The 19708-nt window shown below is 43.8% G+C and overlaps 1 protein-coding gene and 1 long non-coding RNA gene across 4 annotated transcripts in view; one reads left to right on the top strand and one right to left on the bottom strand.

Moving 5' to 3' along the window:
- Nucleotides 1-2507: 2507 nt before the first annotated feature.
- Nucleotides 2508-12786, bottom strand: LOC106583118 (uncharacterized). Its single transcript, XR_001323444.2, has 3 exons — nucleotides 12523-12786; nucleotides 2816-3146; nucleotides 2508-2605 (listed from the first exon to the last, which is right to left on the bottom strand). It is a non-coding gene; the product is annotated as an uncharacterized lncRNA (long non-coding RNA).
- Nucleotides 12787-12877: 91 nt separating this feature from the next.
- LOC106583117 (solute carrier family 41 member 1) overlaps nucleotides 12878-19708 on the top strand; it is a 67447-nt gene continuing 60616 nt past the window's right edge. For 2 of the 3 annotated variants that reach the window (XR_001323442.2, XM_014166949.2), the window contains exons 1-2: nucleotides 12878-13200; nucleotides 14583-15766. Coding sequence is in view for 2 of the 3 variants with exons in the window: in XM_014166949.2 (XP_014022424.1) it covers nucleotides 15284-15766 (483 nt within the window). In the remaining variant the exon portion in view is untranslated. The remainder of the gene's footprint in view (nucleotides 13201-14582; nucleotides 15767-19708) is intronic. The other variant, XM_014166950.2, reaches the window with a different exon arrangement.

The following is a 19708-nucleotide window of genomic DNA, read 5'->3' as shown; positions in this document are numbered from 1 at the left end:
AGTTGATGCCAAAGAGCTCCATTTTGGTCTCATCTGACCACAACACTTTCACCCAGTTGTCCTCTGAATCATTCAGATGTTCATTGGCAAACTTCAGACGGGCATGTATATGTGCTTTCTTGAGCAGGGGGACCTTGCTGGCGCTGCAGGATTTCAGTCCTTCACGGCGTAGTGTGTTACCAATTGTTTTCTTGGTGACTATGGTCCCAGCTGCCTTGATATCATTGACAAGATCCTCCCGTGTAGTTCTGAGCTGATTCCTCACCGTTCTCATGATCATTGCAACTCCACGAGGTGAGATCTTGCATGGAGCCCCAGGCCGAGGGAGATTGACAGTTCTTTTGTGTTTCTTCCATTTGCAAATAATCGCACCAACTGTTGTCACCTTCTCACCAAGCTGCTTAGCAATGGTCTTGTAGCCCATTCCAGCCTTGTGTAGGTCTACAATCTTGTCCCTGACATCCTTGGAGAGCTTTTTGGTCTTGGCCATGGTGGAGAGTTTGGAATCTGATTGATTGCTTCTGTGGACAGGTGTCTTTTATACAGGTAACAAGCTGAGATTAGGAGCACACTTAAAGGGAGCCAAAAGACACCTGTGAGCCAGAAATCTTTCTGATTGAGAGGGGGTCAAATACTTATTTCCCTCATTAAAATGCAAATCAATTTATAACATTTTTGACATGCGTTTTTCTGGATTTCTTTGTTCTGTCTCTCTCTGTTCAAATAAACCTACCATTAAAATTATAGACTGATAATTTCTTTGTCAGTGGGCAAATGTACAAAATCAGCAGGGGATCAAATACTTTTTTCCCTCACTGTACATGATACCACCTGAGTTGGCTACAGATCAAAGTGTGGGACCTGCTAGATCAACATTTACTGGTAGGTCTGTGGTCTGAACTGTCTAACAGGAAAAAGTTGAAGCAGCAGCTCATCTTCCTGTCCCTGTCCTGTCCCTGCTCTGTCCCTGCCCTCTGTTTACATCTGCATGGTACAGGGCAGCACAGGCCTGATCCTTTCACACAGGTCAGATACAGAGATACCAGCCAGTCACCAGCCATCTTACAGTTATGCAACAACAAGTTCTATTCCCTGAGGATAAACAGATGAGAGGACATTGTGAGTGAGGGCAGAGTGTCCTCATCCACTAAGGTCAAGGGTCACATGGTGGTTAATGGGTAAGGTTCCCTGTTACTCTCTAACGTGTTACATGATGCAGGTTGATGTGTGGTTGATTAGCTGCATAATATATTGGTCAGTGAGTTTAGGATGAATGAGTGATGTCGTCCACCGTAGATATTCATTATGGTCACTGTGTAGGTTTCTGACATAACTCTACTGTACCTTTCTGACAACCACTATCCAAGTTTCTGTCCTAACTGACCGATTGACTGGCTGACTGATTTACAGATCTGTCAGTTACTGTACTGTGCTCTGTACTGTGGTTGGTGATGATGTGGCCTGGGTTCCTTGAAATTGTGCTGTTAGTATGATAGCTTTTAATTAAAATCAAATCTGTTTTTCATCGCGTACAGATTAGCAGATGTTATCGCAGAAAAATATTTGTGTTTCTAGCTCCAACAGTGCCTTAATACCTAGCAATAAAAAAATACATTAAAAAAACTATACACACATAATCCAGAAAACAAAAAGTTATATAGGATGAGTGAGGTGGAATATTCTAATCAAGTGAGAGAGACCTTGAAGAAATGACAATCATCTTTATTCAATATCGAATTATTGAAATAATGAGACTAGTCATCCAAACACTTGACTGTTGGGCTGAGCAGCCTAACCTTCACATGCAATGCTGTTTCTTTTATATAGCTGATACTAAGAATGCTTAGTCATGGCTGCTTAGTCTGGGTTCATCCTGTCATTACCTGCACGGGGGGTGTTATTTTACTCCTCCAGGCTAAGTTTCTCAGATACAAGGATGAGAACAATTAAATGTTTGTTCTATTCCTTCAGGCTATCTCTGAAATGCACCACTAATCATAGAATGGAATGTGGCTGTTTGGTTTTTATCACCAAGCCATCACTTAATCAGTTGCCGGTCAAAGCTTCAAAAGACTCCTCTCAGTTCACTCAGAAAGGAAGAGAGAGTTCTAAGAACCCTACTCTACTGCATAAAACAACCATTCGGTGCATAAACAGTATCATAACATAATCTTGTAATTTTGCTCTCACATGAGTCATGACTAGAATGCACTATATATATTTTAAAGTGGGTGAAATAGTATGTAAACATTATCAAAGTGACCAGTGTTCAATTACTCCAAGGTGCAGGGTGGTAGCCGGCTATTAACAGTGACTAAGGTTCAGGACAGGGTACTGGGTGGAGGCTGGCTAGTGGTGACTGTTTAACAGTCTGATGGCCTGGAGATAGAAAAACAGCTTCTGTCTCTCTTTCCCAGCTTTGATGCACCTGTACTGTCTCCGCCTTCTAGATGGTTGTGGGGTGAACAGGCCGTGGCTCAGGTGGCTGAGGTCCTTGATGATCTTCTTGGCCTTCCTGTGCCACCAGGTGCTGTAGATGTCCTGGAGGGCAGGCAGTGTGCCCCTGGTGATGCGTTGGACTGACCACACCACCCTCTGGAAAGCCCTGTAGTTGCAGATGGTGCAAATGTAGTGTTCAGATTTGAATTATATGTGCTGGACAATTTTTTACATTTTATGTACATTCAATTTGCATTCAATTTGTGTAGTGTTTTGTGGTATGTTCCTAATAGCACAAGTTTCCTAGTCAATCCTATTGAATGATTCAATTGAATTACCTTTCAACAAAGTTACAGTGAAGCACAGTCCTTCCTACCTTATCAAAACTTTGAAAGAGCACAAGTAAGTATTTTCAGCCAGAGTAATGCGGTGTCAGACAAAAACATTAAGACCCATAAACCTGACGGTTGAAGTTGCTTGTTTAGGCCTCTCGACTAAAGGAAATAGTGGAGGGGGGAGGGGATGGTCGGTGGACTGCTATTCATCCAAGCCCAAGCGAAAGTTCCAAATCTCTCCTGACATTCTCCTGGGCTCAAAGAACCGCAGGGACAGAACTGGCACAGGCTGCCACACAGTTGCTATGGAGAAGCGCTCTCTTGAAGCGTTGCCGGGGTGAGCACTTTTGTGTCCCGTTGCCACCTCACTTCCTGTTGGAGAAAAGAGGGGAGGAAAAAGAGGGAAGAGAATCATTAACCCTCTGAGCACACCTACTGCCCAACCAGAACCACCCCCCCCAACAGTGCCAACACTATGCATCTCTGCAGTCTCACTATCCACTTTGGTTACCCATTTCTGTCCTCAAGTGGAGGCTGCTGAGGGGGGACGGCTCATAATAAAGACTAGAAGGGAGTTAATGGAATGGTATCAACCACATGGGAACTACATGTTTGATGTGATTTATACCATTCCATTTACTCTATTGTACCCATTATTATGAGCCGTCCTCCCCTCAGCAGCCTCCACTGCTGTCCTCTTTGGCAGCAAATGGCATTCTATACTGAACAAAAATATAAACGCAACATGCAACAATTTCAAAGATTTGACTGAGTTACAGTTCATATAAGGAAATCAGTCAATTGAAATAAATAATTTAGGCACTAATCTATGGATTTCACATGACTGGGAATGTTTGTCACAGATACCTTAAAAAAGGTAGGGGCATTTATCAGAAAACCAGTCAGTATCTGGTGTAATGGCTTTTTTCCATCTACGTAACATTGCAAAAATCAGAAACTTTCTGTCCAAAAATGATGCAAAACAATTTTTCCATGCTTTTGTCACTTCTAGGTTAGACTACTGCAATGCTCTACCTTCCGGCTACCCGGATAAAGCCCTAAATAAACTTTAGTTAGTGCTAAACATGGCTGCTAGAATCTTGACTAGAACCAAGAAATTTGATCATATTACTCCAGTGCTAGCCTCTCTACACTGGCTTCCTGTTAAGGCAAAGGCTGATTTCAAGGTTTCACTGCTAACCTACAAAACATTACATGGGCTTGCTCCTACCTATCTTTCCGATTTGGTCCTGCCGTACATACCTACACGTACGCTACGGTCACAAGACGCAGGCCTCCTTACTGTCCCTAGAATTTCTAAGCAAACTGCTGGATGTAGGGCTTTCTCCTATAGAGCTCCGTTTTTATGGAATGGTCTGCCTATCCATGTGAGAGACGCAGACTCGGTCTCAACCTTTAAGTCTTTATTGAAGACTCATCTCTTCAGTAGGTCCTATGATTGAGTGCAGTCTGGCCCAGGAGTGTGAAGGTGAACAGAAAGGCACTGGAGCAACGAACCACCCTTGATGTCTCTGCCTGGCTGGTTCCCCTCTCTCCACTGGGATTCTCTTCCTCAAATCCTATTACAGGGGCTGAGTCACTGGCTTACTGGTGCTCTTCCATGCCATCCCTAGGAGGTGTGCGTCACTTGAGTGGGTTGAGTCACTGACGTGATCTTCCTGTCTGGGTTGGCGCCTCCCCTTGGGTTGTGTTGTGGGGGAGATCTTTATGGGCTATACTCGGCCTTGTCTCAGGATGGTAAGTTGGTGGTTGAAGATATCCCTCTAGAGGTGTGGGGGCTGTGCTTTGGCAAAGTGGGTGGGGTTATATCCTGCCTGTTTGGCCCTGTCCGGAGGTTTCGTCGGACAGGGCCACAGTGTCTCCCAACCCCTCCTGTCTCAGCCTCCAGTATCTATGCTGAAATAGTTTGTGTCGGGGCACTAGGGTCAGTCTGTTATATCTTGAGTATTTATCCTGTCTTATCTGGTGTCCTGAGGGAATTTAAGTATTCTCTCTCGCTCTCGCTCTCTCGGAGGACCTGAGCCCTAGGACCATGCCTCAGGACTACCTGGCTTGATGACTCCTTGCTGTCCCCAGTCCACCTGGTCGTGCTGCTGCTCCAGTTTCAACTTTTCTGCCTCCAGCTATGGAACCCTGACCTGTTTACCGGACGTGCTACCTGTCCCAGACCTGCTGTTTTCAACTTTCTAGAGACAGCAGGAGCGGTAGAGATACTCTGAATCATTTGCACCCTCTACAACCACTGTGATTATTATTTGACCCTGCTGGTCATCTATGAACATTTGAACATCTTGGCCATGTTCTGTTATAATCTCCACCTGGCACAGCCAGAAGAGGACTGGCCACCCCTCATAGCCTGATTCCTCTCTAGGTTTCTCCCTCGGTTCTGGCCTTTCTAGGGAGTTTTTCCTAGCCACCATGCTTCTACACCTGCATTGCTTGCTGTTTGGGGTTTTATGCTGGGTTTCTGTGCAGCACTTTGTGGCATCAGTTGATGTAAGAAGGGCTTAAAAAATACATTTGATTGATTGATTGTGTGACCACCATTAGCCCCATGCAGCACAACACTTTTCCTTCGTATAGAGTTGATCAGGCTGTTGATTGTGGCCTGTGGAATGTTATCCCACACTTCTTCAATGGCTATGCGAAGTTGCTGGATATTGGCGGGAACTGGAACACGCTGTCGTACACGTTGAACCAGAGCGTCCCAAACATGCTCAATGGGTGACATGTCTGGTGAGTATGCAGGCCATGGAAGAACTGGGACATTTTCAGCTTCCAGGGATTGTGTACAGATCCTTGCAACATAAGGCTGTGCATTATCATGCTGAAACATGAGGTGATTGAGGCGGATGAAAGACATGACAATGGGCCTCAGGATCTCGTCACGGTACCTCTGTGCATTCAAATTGCCATCGATAAAATGCAATTGTGTTCGTTGTCCATAGCTTATGCCTGCCCATACCATAACCCCACCACCACCATGGGCACTCTATTCACAACATTGACATCAGAAAACTACTCGCCCACACGATGCCATACACGTGGTCTGCGGTTGTGAGGCTGGTTCGACGTACTATCAAATTCGCTAAAATGACGTTCAAGTTGGCTTATGGTAGAGAAATTAATATTCAATTCTCTGGATATCTCTGTGGACATTCTTGCAGTAAGCATGCCAATTGCACACTCCATCAAAACTTGAGACATCTGTGGCATTGTGTTGTGTGACAAATCTGGACATTTTAGTGGAGAATTTGAGAAATGCTCACTAAGAGTTATGTAAATAAATTTGTGCACACAATGAGAGAAATATGCTTTTTGTGCTTATGGAACATTTCTGGGATCTTTTATTTTAGCACATGAGACATGGGACCAACACTTTACATGATGCATTTATATTTTTGTTCAGTGTATTTATACTAAAACAAACGTCCATACACCAGTGTAACCGGGCAGACAGACAGACAGAGTGATGGCGTGAGTTTTTGCAATGGAGGCTGCCAAGAAAGAAAACCCCACATACCGCCAGTAGTTATAATGACTGGTTAACAGACTGACCTGGGTCAGATCTTTCCATTTTCTCTGTGTCTGTTCTGACGGCTTACACTGACTTCCTGTGGCCCAAAGTCTGCTGGAACAACTTTCTGGCAATTCATTTGTAACCATGTGAACCTTAAATAATGTGAATTTTATTGCCTTCTTTGTTGTGCTGACTAACAAATGGCCTATATTTCCCAATACAATCAGATCTACTCTACTCTACCACACACCTAACATCCAAATTGAGAATTTCACGAATGGGGCTCTGATGAATGCTCAGAAATGTGAGAATGTGACCATAATTCCAGTATGAAAGAAATATCATGCTCTAAATCCAAAGCTGAATCCTCTTAAATGTGACGATTAAGGGGAACCCTGTGAGTTTCCATATTTTTTGCATTCCTGCAAGGATTCAAATGTGTGTTACGTAGGCCTATCAGGCCCCCCATACGCCTGAATACACTCCAATGGAAATCTACTTCACTGACTGGAGTCTACAGACGCACATTCGCTCCGGATACACCCGCACCATTGATTGACCCAGACGTTGAAGTTTAATTTCTGTATGAGAGACACACCATTTTTAGAAGAATGTCACAACTCAGAACTGCCACATAAATGTTAGTCTCACTGCTCTTCAGGTCAGTTCAGCATGTCTAGACTCTGCCGCTGTCCCAAGTCAAGTGTATTTGTATACACAGGATACACATGGTGCACAGTACAATGAAATGCCTTCTTGCAGGTTCACTCTCAACAATGCTGCATGATAAGAATAATACAATGGAATAATGACATTAAATATGCTGAATGGAATAAAAATTTAGTACATTTTGTAGAAATAGAAAAACATGGAGGCACTCAAGCAAATGTACAGTAGGATATTTCCACATGTGGCGGGGAGGAGGAATGGAGAGCAAAGTGATGAATTGTGTAATAAATAGTTAAATAACAGTATTACACAATTCATTACTTTGTTCTCCATTCCTCCTCCCTGGCACTTGTCCCACTCTCACCTCAGCCCGCCATAGATTCCGATTAAGCAATGTGTTTTTTCTGGTCTTGGGCCCGGCTAGTCTTTTTGACAGGGTTATCTCGTACAGCACTATCATTGTGAGAGAGGTCACACAACCGACCCTTCTCAGAGTCAGTCAGTCAGCCCCACACAGCACAATAGAACAGAGCACAGCACACCTGGATACAGACAGACTCAGACAAAGGATCAGCCATCTTCTGAGGACACACACCTGTGTTATATATGTGTGACGTGGAGCATGCGATGCAACGGGAAATTCTGCACAAGCAGACAAAGTATAATCTCTCTATCACACACACACACACACACACACACACACACACACACACACACACACACACACACACACACACACACACACACACACACACGAACACACACGAACACACACGAACACACACACACACACAACACACACACACACTGCACAGAGGGCACATCTAGCCTGGCAGTGTTAGCAGAGATAATTGATGTGTCATGATGACAAACATGGATGTATCCCCTAGCAGGCCGAATTTCTTCATGATGCTGAAGGAATTTGGCCTGTCACCGAGGGCCCTCACAGTGTTATACAGGAGCTCCATCGAGAGCATACTGTTTGGCTGCATCACAGCCTGGTACGGCAACTCCACCACCGCAAGACACTTCAGAGGGTGATATGTTCAGTCGAACGCACCACTGGGTGCACACTGTCTGCCCTACAGGACACCTACAACAACAGGTGTCGCAGGAAGGCCAAGATCAACAGGGACCATAGCCACCCAAGCCATTCTCTGTTCTCCACGCTTCAATCACTCGGACGAGGGCAGTACGGGAGCAACAAGGCAAAAACTGGAAGACTGGCCAATAGTTTCTACCCTCAGACCATCAGGCTGCTGAACAGTCCACCACTAGTCAGCTACCTGCTCCCACCCCCCGCTATAATTGTTATTGTTTTTATTTCACTTGGCCCCCACACCCCCTCAATGGTCATGTTGCTCCCCCTATGACATCCCCACCCCCTCAACAGTCTTTACTCTGCCTCCACCCCAATAGACATTTATTTATTCATCACTGACACAGTTGTTATGACGTATATAGTGCTATTTATATTGTATCTTTTTCATTACCATTTTCATTGTTTTACTTCACATTTGTCCTGCATGTTGTAGCTCGGAGCCTGAGATTTTCACTGTACCCTGCAATCACAACTGCAACCCTGTACATGTGACGATTAAACACTCTGAATCTGAATCTCTAACAGCCATCACACAAACCACAGTGACACCCTGCTATCTTTTTATCTATGCTTTTCAAATGCATGCACACTACACAGAGGTGTGGTGGCTAATCCTGTATGTGCAATGAGATGTCACCCAATGAGATGCAATGAGATGTCGCCCAATGAGATGCAATGAGATGTCGCCCAATGAGATGCAATGAGATGTCGCCCAATGACATGTCGCCCAATGAAATGCAGTGAGATGTCGCCCAGCCACAGCTATGATGTGGGTGTGCCCCAGGGGTCATCACTGGGGCCCCTCCTGTTCAGCCTGCACATTCATGTTCTTATCTTCTGTTTGTACTGGGTCTAAAGTACAAATGTATGCAGACGATACAGCGTTTTATGCGCATGCAAAGAGCAAACAGCAAGCTGCACAAGAGCTCACTGCAGCAATGGTCAATGTTACAAAGTGGCTAAGTGACTCATGTTAGCACCGCAATGTGAAAAAAGCAGTCTGTATATTCTTCACAGAGGGCAACTGATGCTACTGAGCCAGACGTCTATGTGTAACTGATGCTACTGAGCCAGACGTCTATGTGTAACTGATGCTACTGAGCCAGACGTCTATGTGTAACTGATGCTACTGAGCCAGACGTCTATGTGTCAGGGGAGAAGCTCCAGGTGGTATTCGTTTTTAAGTACCTTGGCATCATACAATCTCCCTTTCAAAAAGCAGGTGAAAATGGTAACCCAAATAACCAAATTCAACCTGGCTAATTTCTGATATACAGAATTGTTTGACTACACAGGCAGCAAAAATGTACTTCAATGCTATGATCCTCCCCCACTTAACATACTGCTTGATTAGTTGGGCCCAAGCTTAATGTACAACATTAAAGCCAATTCAGTCTGTCTACAAACAGGCTCTCAAGTTGCATGATAGAAAGTCCAATAGCCATCACCACTGCAACATCCTCAGAAAGGAGGTACAGTCTCTCTCTAATTTAAGGCATGGGAAACATACTGTATGTTTACATTGCCAAAGCAAATTAAATAGATAATAAACAAAAGTGAAATAAACAATTTAAAATTAACAGTAAACATTACACTCATAAAAGTTCCAAAATAATAAAGACATTTACAATGTCATATGTCTATATACAGTGTTGTAATGATGTGCAAATAGTTCAAGTTCAAAAGGGAAAATAAATAAACACAAATATTGGCTGTATTTACAATTGTGTTAGTTCTTCACTGGTTGCCCTTTTCTTGTGGCAACAGGTCACAAATCTTGCTGCTGTGATTGCACACTGTGGTATTTCACCCAATAGATATGGAAGTTTATCAAAATTAGATTTGTTTTCAAATTCTTTGTGGGTCTGTGTAATCTGAGGGAAATATGTGTCTCTAATATGATCATACATTTGGCAGGAGGTTAGGAAATGCAGATCAGTTTCCACCTCATTTTATGGGCAGTGTGCACATAGCCTGTCTTCTCTTGAGAGCCAGGTCTGCTTTCTGCAGCCTATCTCAATAGCAAGACTATGCTCACTGAATCTGTACAAAGTCAGAGATTTACTTAATTTTTTGTCAGTCACAGTGGCCAGGTATTCTGCCACTGTGTACTCTGTTTATTGCAAAATAGTATTCTAGTTTGCTTTGTATTTTTGTAAATCCTTTCCATAGTGTCAAGTAATTATCTTTTTGTTTTCTCATGATTTGGTTGGGTCTAATTGTGTTGCTGTCCTGGGGTTCTGTGGGGTGTGTTTGTGTTTGTGAACAGAGCCCCAGGACCAGCTTGCTTAGGGGGCTCTTCTCCGGATTAATTTCTCTGTAGGTGATGGCTTTGTTATGGAAGTTTCGGGAATCGCTTCCTTTTAGGTGGTTGTAGAATTTAACGGCTCTTTTCTGGATTTTGATAATTAGCGGATATCGGCCTAATTCTGCTCTGCATGCATTATTTGGTGTTTTACATTGTACACTGAGGATATTTTTGCAGAATTCTGCATGCAGAGTCTCAATTTGGTGTTTGTCCCATTTTGTGAATTCTTGTTGTTGAGCGGACCCTAGACCTCACAACCATAAAGGGCAATGGGATCCTAATTGGTATGTCAAATTCTATGTTCCTTTTGATGGCATAGAAGGCCCTTCTTGCCTTGTCTCTCAGATAATTCACAGCTTTGTGGAAGTTACCTGTGGCGATGATGTTTAGGCCGATGCATAGTCTCTCTCTCTCACACACGGTTTCCCATCCTCAACTTGTTTATACAGAAATCAAACCCTACCAATGGGATTACACACTGTCTGCTACATAGATCTATGATCAGAAAAACATAACCAATGTCTTCAATCAGTTTGGGGCAACTGCGCTTCCCAAAAGTTGCTGCGCTATGCTCAGCCTGGTCTCATAGACTAGACGTAACATAGTAAAAGTAAATCCGGAAAACACTCACATTAGAATTATATATTCCATTTGGTATGGTTACATAAGACAGATGGTTACTTATGGAAAAAACAAAAGTAGGGTAGTTGGCCGGGGTGGGTGTATAATGCGAACGTCTAGCAACCCAAAGGATGTGAGTTCGAATGTCAACATGTACAACTTTAGCATTTTAGCTAATTAGCAACTTTTCAACTACTTACTACTTCTTAGCAACTACCCTAACCGTAACTCTTTTAGCTAAGCCTTCCCCTAACCCTAACCTTAATCCTTTTAGCTAATCCTTCCCCTAACCCTTACCTTAACCCTTTAACCTAACTCATAAATGTAACCCTAACCTTAACCCTAAGTCCTAACCCTAATCCCTAGCCTAGCTAACGTTAGCCAGCTAGCTAACGTTAGCCAGCCACCTAGTTAAAATTCATAGCATATCATATTTATTGCAAATTCGTAACATATATGTTTTTCAATTTTATTGGAATTTACCTACACAATAATACGAAATGCTCTGAGACCAGGTTGCTATACTGCACTACCTGAAGCTTTTAGGGATGGTTCTCCAGGTCCAGAAACAGAATTAACCCCTATCCTGATTTCTAGTCAATCTCAGTCACGAACCCAACCACAATCCACCATCTGGGAAATATAATCTACAGAAGTAAACACTACATTACCAGCATTGTATGTTGTACCATAATACTGTAATGCTTTATGTAATTCTTGTTAAATCTTCATTGTGTTATAGACCCACCTTCAATACTTACCTGGAAACCAGTCAATTAACAAACAACAGGAAACAGTACTGGGCCCATGCCTGCCATTGTGAAAATCCTTGGTGTAATCCAAAGCTAATAGCTATACAGTGTATATAGACTTTAGCTCCTCAGGCAAACACCATCTTGAGTTACACAGATGACCGGGGATCAATACACAGTTGATTCAGTTCATTTCACATAGGTGAAAAAAGGTAATTGGTGCCTTGACTCAAGTAACACAGTGCCTTGACTCAAGTAACACAGTTGATGTCTAGCCTAGGCTTCCCTGTGGCTCCGTTGGTAGAGCATGGTGTTTGCAACGCCAGCACGGTGTGTGCAACGCCAGGGTTGTGGGTTTGATTCCCACGGGGGGCCAGTACAAAAAGAAAAGAAAATGCATGAAATGAAATGTATGCATTCACTACTGTAAGTTGCTCTGGATAAGAGCGTCTGCTAAATGACTAAAATGTAAAAATGTATCAGTTACTGAGTTCAAAGTATAGCTGAGGTTATTTGGTGAATGCCTTAGCTTTATGCTCACTGGGCTAACACTGTCTTGGAAAGCATAGATGACCTGGGCTCAATACCATTTCCACTGTGCTGTAGTCTATTATCTCTACTAGTGTACTACTTACTTATAAGGCTATAAGAATATCATCCTCAACCTGCATGGCTAAGTGTGGTTCTGAATGAGCATGGTGGGGTGATGTGATAAGCAATACAGTTATATAAGGACGCATTGGTGAATGACTTACCTGAAAGTCCACTTTAGCTACACTGAAGAATCCAGGCTATAACCATCACAACGCTTCTCTCCGTGGGTGATATTGTTAAATTAAAATCCAATTAATTTTCCAGTCTGGTAGCCTAAATAAGTAGGGGCACTGAAGCTGGCCTATGCCACGTCATGGGCACGCATTTTAAAACACACACACACACACACACACACACACACACACACACACACACACACACACACACACACACACACACACACACACACACACACACACAGAGAGAGAGAGCAGGGACAGCTCAATTCGCGCGCGTGCTTATCGGACATAAATGCGGCTGGCTGCACCGCGCAGCGCTCAACCGTGACTAATCACAGGGGGCTATCACGCGCACGTACATACGTCATCACGCCAGCCTTGTGACTTCCTATGCCATGAGTTTGTTATATGCGTATGTAGCGGCTCGCGGGGTTCTAAATGGGACAATGTGACGGGTCGGAAGTGACAGCCTTAACCGTGTGGGGTTAACGATTAAGCCAGGTGCGGGCCGTTACCGTACACAAGGTATGCATACCGGCACCCACGCATCAGGCTGCAGCACACATAACGGAGTGCAGGATATGAGACAACCGTTTTGAGGCGTTCAGCAGTGCGCTCTGTTCTGTTCTCTCGTCTCCTCTGTGGACTTCTGCGTTTTAGGTAAAGAACTGTCTGTCATACCTGATCTGCTGGTATCGATCCAGACATGTTGGACGGGGGGATGCTTTTCACCTCAGGCTATTTTCCTATTGTATTCCTCGCTGCTCTTTCTATCCCGCCCCTCTTTTTATGTGAAGAAGGGAATCGTTGTTTTTTGTCATTACCACTTTAGAGAATAGTCCCTGCCTCATGTTACCGTTATGTTACGACTAGTCTACCTGTTACGTCAGTTGCCTGAATTATTTCATTATACATAGTTGGGCTACAGGTGGGGGGCTGGCTATATTTGGAGAACAACAAATCCCCACGATCTATAATTTAATTCAACGGTCGTGTCGGCATTATCACAAACTCGCAGAAGGGTTCCTTCCCCCTATTCATCCACGACCAAGCTTGTACTAATTTACGCCTTTGCCGTGTTGGGCGGCGGGGTATTGGTCTTGACTACTAAACAGGATTGTTTCAGGACCAGGGGGGAAACCAAATGCGCACTAACGCAGGAGAGTATCTGACGTCGTAACATGCGGGGGGAGAATCAGTATTAGAGGATGTAGCCTACACCTCGGCTATTGGATAATTATTTGTAGCCGGCCAGGGGAATTTAGATGTTTGGCGCTGTATGAAACCGTTTGTAAACGCTTCCATAGGTGACCCCGCTTCATAACGCCAAACATAGTCCGAGGAAAGAGTGGAGGGTTGTTGGCGCAACACGCTGATTTTTTAACGGGTAACATCCTACCCCTTCGTCAACTCAGCTTGAAGTAGACAGCTGTCTACTTCTGTTTCTGGAGCGCTACCGTCTTGTAGATTTTCACTCCAACCCTATTCTAGAACACCCGATTCTAATAATTAACTGGTTCATAAACTGAATCAGATTATTTACACCTGGGCTTGGATAAAACCGACAGGAGGGTAGCTCTCCAGGAACAGGGTTGGAGAGCCCTGGTCTATCTATATAACATGATAAGGTCAATAAATGATGCCATTGTGGAATTAGGTAACACTGCGTTTTAGGTAAAGAACTGTCTGTCATACCTGATCTGCTGGTATCGATCCAGACATGTTGGACGGGGGGGATGCTTTTCACTATAGACTTACCCTTGATGGACATAATGTGTTTGAGAATAACATACTTAGGCAAATAACCCAACTTTTTTTTTTTATGTCATCATTTAGTAGGACATCATAAACATAAGTATTCCAACCAGTGCCTATACCAAATAAATTCAGTATGTCCATTCCATGACAACCATTTGTGCTCAAGAATGCGCATTTATAAGCTTGGCTACAAAAAAAGCTGAAAGCTGATGAGATGTTCCCTGTGAAAGAGACAGAACATGTAGCCTTTTCTTAAAAGTTATTATTATTTTCTTCTCTTTTAGGTAAGCAGCAGCCAGAGCGCTGGAGGGGACGTGTTCTGTAGTGCTGCTCCGTAACTCTATCCTTGTGCTGCAGACCTTTAAATACTCTTCATAAAATAGCCACTTGGTGAAAGGTGAGACCTTCCCAGCCCAGGACACCGTCAGGCGCGAGCTAGTCTGAAAGGACCGTCAGAGCGCGTGCAGGACTGGCCTGCGCTCTTGGATGGAACAGGACTTCAGGCTACTAGCTGGATCTGCAATACTGAATGTACTTTTTCATACCAACTTTTCAAGACATTTTGGTTACCAGTTGTTGTTGACCAGATAAACATTGGTTTGTTTGTTTTTGCTCTCTTTTAAAAAACCTATCATTATGTTTCATTCTTCTATACATCTGTCTACCGTGCTTCCGCAGTGAATGGAGGACATACTCCAGCTTCTCCCGAAGCACCGGCAAATTCTCACACACGCCTGGGGGAGAGCAGCTACTCACACCTGCCTTTGCAGTAGCTTAGTTGTGCTTTCAAAACGTTTTTTTACCACTTAATTTTGTGTTCATGACCAAACCTGAGTGCCATTCACTAGCATTCTTTAATGGGATAAATTCACTTGTGAGATCAGGTTATTAAAAACCGATCAAGGGAAATCTAAACCAACCATCCCCCACCTTTTTGCCATAGCCTATATTTGTAATTCAGTCTACTGTCCCCAAAAGCTTCCGCATGGTACTTTGGTCGAAAGAGCAAGACAAACCGCCGGACACCGCCATGTCATCCGGGGCGATAGAAATGAAGAAGGTGGTGCCACCGGTGTACCTCCATTCCAACGGCTCTGTTCACCCGGCCATCCTCACCGATGACCCCGAGGAGATGAGACCGGAGGAGATGAGACCGGAGGAGAGGGGTGAGTACGAGCTCACGGAAGTGACATCCTTCACGGACAGGTCTGGTGAACCGGGAGATGAAGGCCGGGAGATAGTGGTGATAGACTGCAGGGCGAATGCCAAGGGCCAGCGTGAGGAAGACGCTCTCCTGGAGAATGCCAGCCAGAGCAACGAGAGCGACGACATAAGCACTGACCAGAGCCCAGAGCCACCAGCGCCGTTAAAAGAGACCTCCTTCTCCATCGGCCTCCAGGTGGTCTTGCCGTTCCTGCTGGCTGGGTTCGGGACGGTGGCGGCGGGCATGGTGCTGGACATTGTTCAGGTGAGTAGAAACGGTTTTGATTCACACCAATTTATTTTGGGTCAGGTGACAGGTCCATGGTCGTCAGACCAAAACTCCTGAACCTATTGTTTCTATCTGATTCTGCAGAGAGGAAGAGGCGAAGTGAGAGGGATAACTCAAAATCTGTATTCTCCAGCAGGTGGTGTTTTTTCCACTCACCAAGCAAGGAGTTTTTGTATGGAGGTCAATGAGTGTCGAATTTGGTCAACAAAAAAATTAAATGGCTTATTTGCTACGTGAGCTTTATTTGGTTGAATATAGGTTTTTTTTATGTTGTTTTTAAGTTAAGTTGTTACGAGTGTACTGATATAAGTAGGACACGTAACATCCCGGCAACTTTGGGAAAAAACACTTGATTTCAAAGTTGTGCCATGCGACATCCCTACCCTAATCCTAACCTTAACCCCTACCATAACCATAAACCTTACCTGAACCTACCTCTAACTCGTACCTTAACCTTTTTAAATTTAAACTTCAATGGGGTGGGGATGTCCCAAGGATACTGCATTGCAAGGACCATTGTGGTTGTTCACACGCATATCTGCCCTCTCATTTGCTAGAATGGTCCCACCTGATTTTGTTTCCTCCCGACTGCCTTCCATTTTTGAAGAGATTTCTTTTCATTGTTCGAGCAGCCAATGGAGTATCTGGTCAATCTAATGGAACGTCTTAGTTCTGCAGTATGGCATTGAGTTCTGTTCCACCTGTAGGCTACAGACAACACTTGCCTTGCTTGTGCCAGGGGCTGTACTGTAATGTGTTTATGCTACCTCCTCCACCCTCTACTCACCTTAGTCCCAGTCCCGTTAAAAACAATAAGGAATCAGTCTTCAGCGTTTTGCTAGTCATGTTAAGACATGCTCCAGAACTTTTGCAACTACTAAGTCTTTATTAAACCTCCCACTTTGGGCTGGATGTGTCAATGTGTTCTTCATACATGCATAATATATGAGCAGAATTACTGTCTTACCTCAATTAGCCATGAAATAACTAGTTTGAAAGCAACTGTTTTTTTAGAAGCTGTGCTGCACCATTTTCACTAAATCTTCCCCCATGTGGGCCAGGCCCCTAGCAATTTGAGTTCAACCAATGAGCTTCAGCCCCTTGCCATATGAGTGACACCTAGCAAGAGGCAAATTATGCACACACGGTAGAGCGAGAGAGAGCAATGACTTGGTGCACATATCTGCACATGTGACATTTTCAGGGACCACTTTTAGCTCGTGAACACTACTTCAGAACTACTGGCTAAAAAGTATAGAAAGTACTGGAGAAGGCTTTTTACTGACAGAGGGTAGGAGGACATTTTGACCTTTATGAAGGGAGGAATGGACACGGTTGGCTATCTGACTGATCTAGTCGCATATATTATTATATTAGTCTGCATAACAAACCCCAAACTAAAGCACATACATGTTTGGCTTTAGCTGTGGTCATCGAGGTACAACTTCTTCTTAGCGAGGTCACATCATGTGATGAAGACTACTAAGGGGTGGGTCTTGGGCATGTTTGAATGAAGTGGTCTGTCAACTGATTGGCTGGCAGAGCAGTGTACAGGGCCAATGTGATATCTCAGCTCTGAGTATGGACAGAATGGGAGGTCATCAGAGAATATGGGGTATTTACATAATATATTACCCCATTTACTTTAGCAATTGGCATCGCGCGGTGAAACATCGGAAGCCATTCACTTTTAATGGAAGGATAGCGAGAGAAGCGGAATGGGCGGGCGTACCGTTGAGCATTGCGAGCATGGGCGTGGAGCTGAATCGGGAGGGACTAAAGTTGGAGAAAGCTGAACTTTATTCAAATCCTCCGCAATGTCGCGACGCAAGGAATCAATCCAAACTTGCCATAGCTTCCAACCCCTACTGAATTGGCTGAGAATGGCTGTTGATACGTAGCACTACCTTCTGTAGCTAAGCTTGCTGGCTTGTTAGCACCCACTTGAGGGCGAGGCTAGCGTGGTGGAGGGGGGTAGAAAGAGGTCAGCTGGACAGTTAAATGAAGACCTATCTGTTTATTTATCTGACATACAGTTGAAGTCGGAAGTTTACATACACCTTAGCCAAATACATTTAAAACTCAGTTTTACACAATTCCTGTCATTTAATCCTAGTAAAAATGCCCTGTCTTAGCTCAGTTAGGATCACCACTTTATTTTAAGAATGTGAGTAGAGAGAATTATTTCTTTCAGCTTTTATTTCTTTCATCACATTCCTAGTGGGTCAGAAGTTTACATACACTCAATTAGTATTTGGTAGCATTGCCTTTAAATTGTTTAACTTGGGTCAAATGTTTTGGGTAGCCTTCCACAAGCTTCCCAGAATAAGTTGGGTGAATTTTGACCCATTCCTCCTGACAAAGCTGGTGTAACTGAGTCAGGTTTGTAGGCCTCCTTGCTCTCACACTTTTTCAGTTCTGCCCACAGATTTTCTATAGGATTGAGGTCAGGGCTTTGTGATGGCCACTCCAATACCTTGACTTTGTTTCCTTAAGCCGTATGCTTGGGGTCATTGTCCATTTGAAAGACCCATTTGCGACCAAGCTTTATCTTCCTGACAGATGTCTTGAGATGTTGCTACAATATATTAACATAATTATCCTTCATGATGCCATCTATTTTGTGAAGTGCACCAGTCCCTCCTGCAGCAAAGCACCCCCACAAGATGATATTACCACCCCCGTGCTTCACGGTTGGGATGGTGTTCTTCGACTTGCAAGCGTCCCCCTTTTTCCTCCAAACATAACAATGGTCATTATGGCCAAACAGTTCTATTTTTGTTTCATCAGACCAAAGGACATTTCTCCAAAAAGTACGATCTTTGTCCCCATGTGCAGTTGCAAACCGTCTGGCTTTTTTATGGCGGTTTTGGAGCAGTGGCTTCTTCCTTGCTGAGCGGCCTTTCAGGTTATGTCAATATAGGACTCGTTTTACTGTGGATATAGATCCTTTTGTACCCGTTTCCTCCAACATCTTCAGAAGGTCCGTTGCTGTTGTTCTGGGATTGATTTGTACTTTTCGCACCAAAGTACGTTAATCTCTAGGAGACGGAACGCGTCTCCTTCCTGAGCGGTATGACGGCTGCGTGGTCCCATGGTGTTTATACGTGCGTACTATTGTTTGTGGTACCTTCAGGCTTTTGGAAATTGATTCATCCTTGGGAGCAGACTTGTGGAGGTCTACAAGGTCTTGGCTGAATTCTTTTGATTTTCCTATGATGTCAAGCAAAGTGGCACTGAGTTTGAAGGTAGGCCTTGAAATACATCCACAGGTACACATCCAATTGACTCAAATTATTATCAGAGGCTTCTAAAGCCATGACATCATTTTCTGGAGTTTTCCAAGCTGTTTAAAGACAGTCAACTTAGTGCATGTAAACTTCTGACCACTGGAATTGTGATACAGTGAGTTATAAGTGAAATAATCTGTCTGTAAACAATTGTTGGAAAAATTATTTGTCATGCACAAAGTAGATATCCTAACCAACTTGCCAAAACTGAAGTTTGCTCACAAGAAATTTGTGGGGTGGTTGAAAAACAAGTTTTTTTTTAATGACTCCAACCTAAGTGTGTATAAACTTCCAACTTGAACTGTATCTGTGAATACTGCTGAGACAGACTCAAACCCATAAGTAGATCCTCTTGGTTCTATTTTCTGATAGATTAGAGCTGAGCAGAATATAATAACACCTCATATAATAGAACAGAGTGTAGTATGAGCATGCAGCTGTAAAATATAGTGTTCAGCCACTGTAGCTGACTGTAACCCAAAGGAGACAATCAACAGTCGACAGGTTCTGAGAGCCACAGGGGAAACAATTTAATAGAATTCTTCACACTTTCCGGTTGACTTGCCTGGTGTAAACTGGGTTTGGATATACAGTATATTATAATATGTGGATATTTGTTTCTGTGCGC

Source organism: Salmo salar, chromosome ssa22 (genome assembly GCF_905237065.1).
Source record: "Salmo salar chromosome ssa22, Ssal_v3.1, whole genome shotgun sequence".
In the NCBI taxonomy this organism is placed as follows: domain Eukaryota; kingdom Metazoa; phylum Chordata; class Actinopteri; order Salmoniformes; family Salmonidae; genus Salmo; species Salmo salar.
Note: the sequence above shows the minus strand (reverse complement) of the source record. Positions and strands in the feature narration are given on the sequence as shown.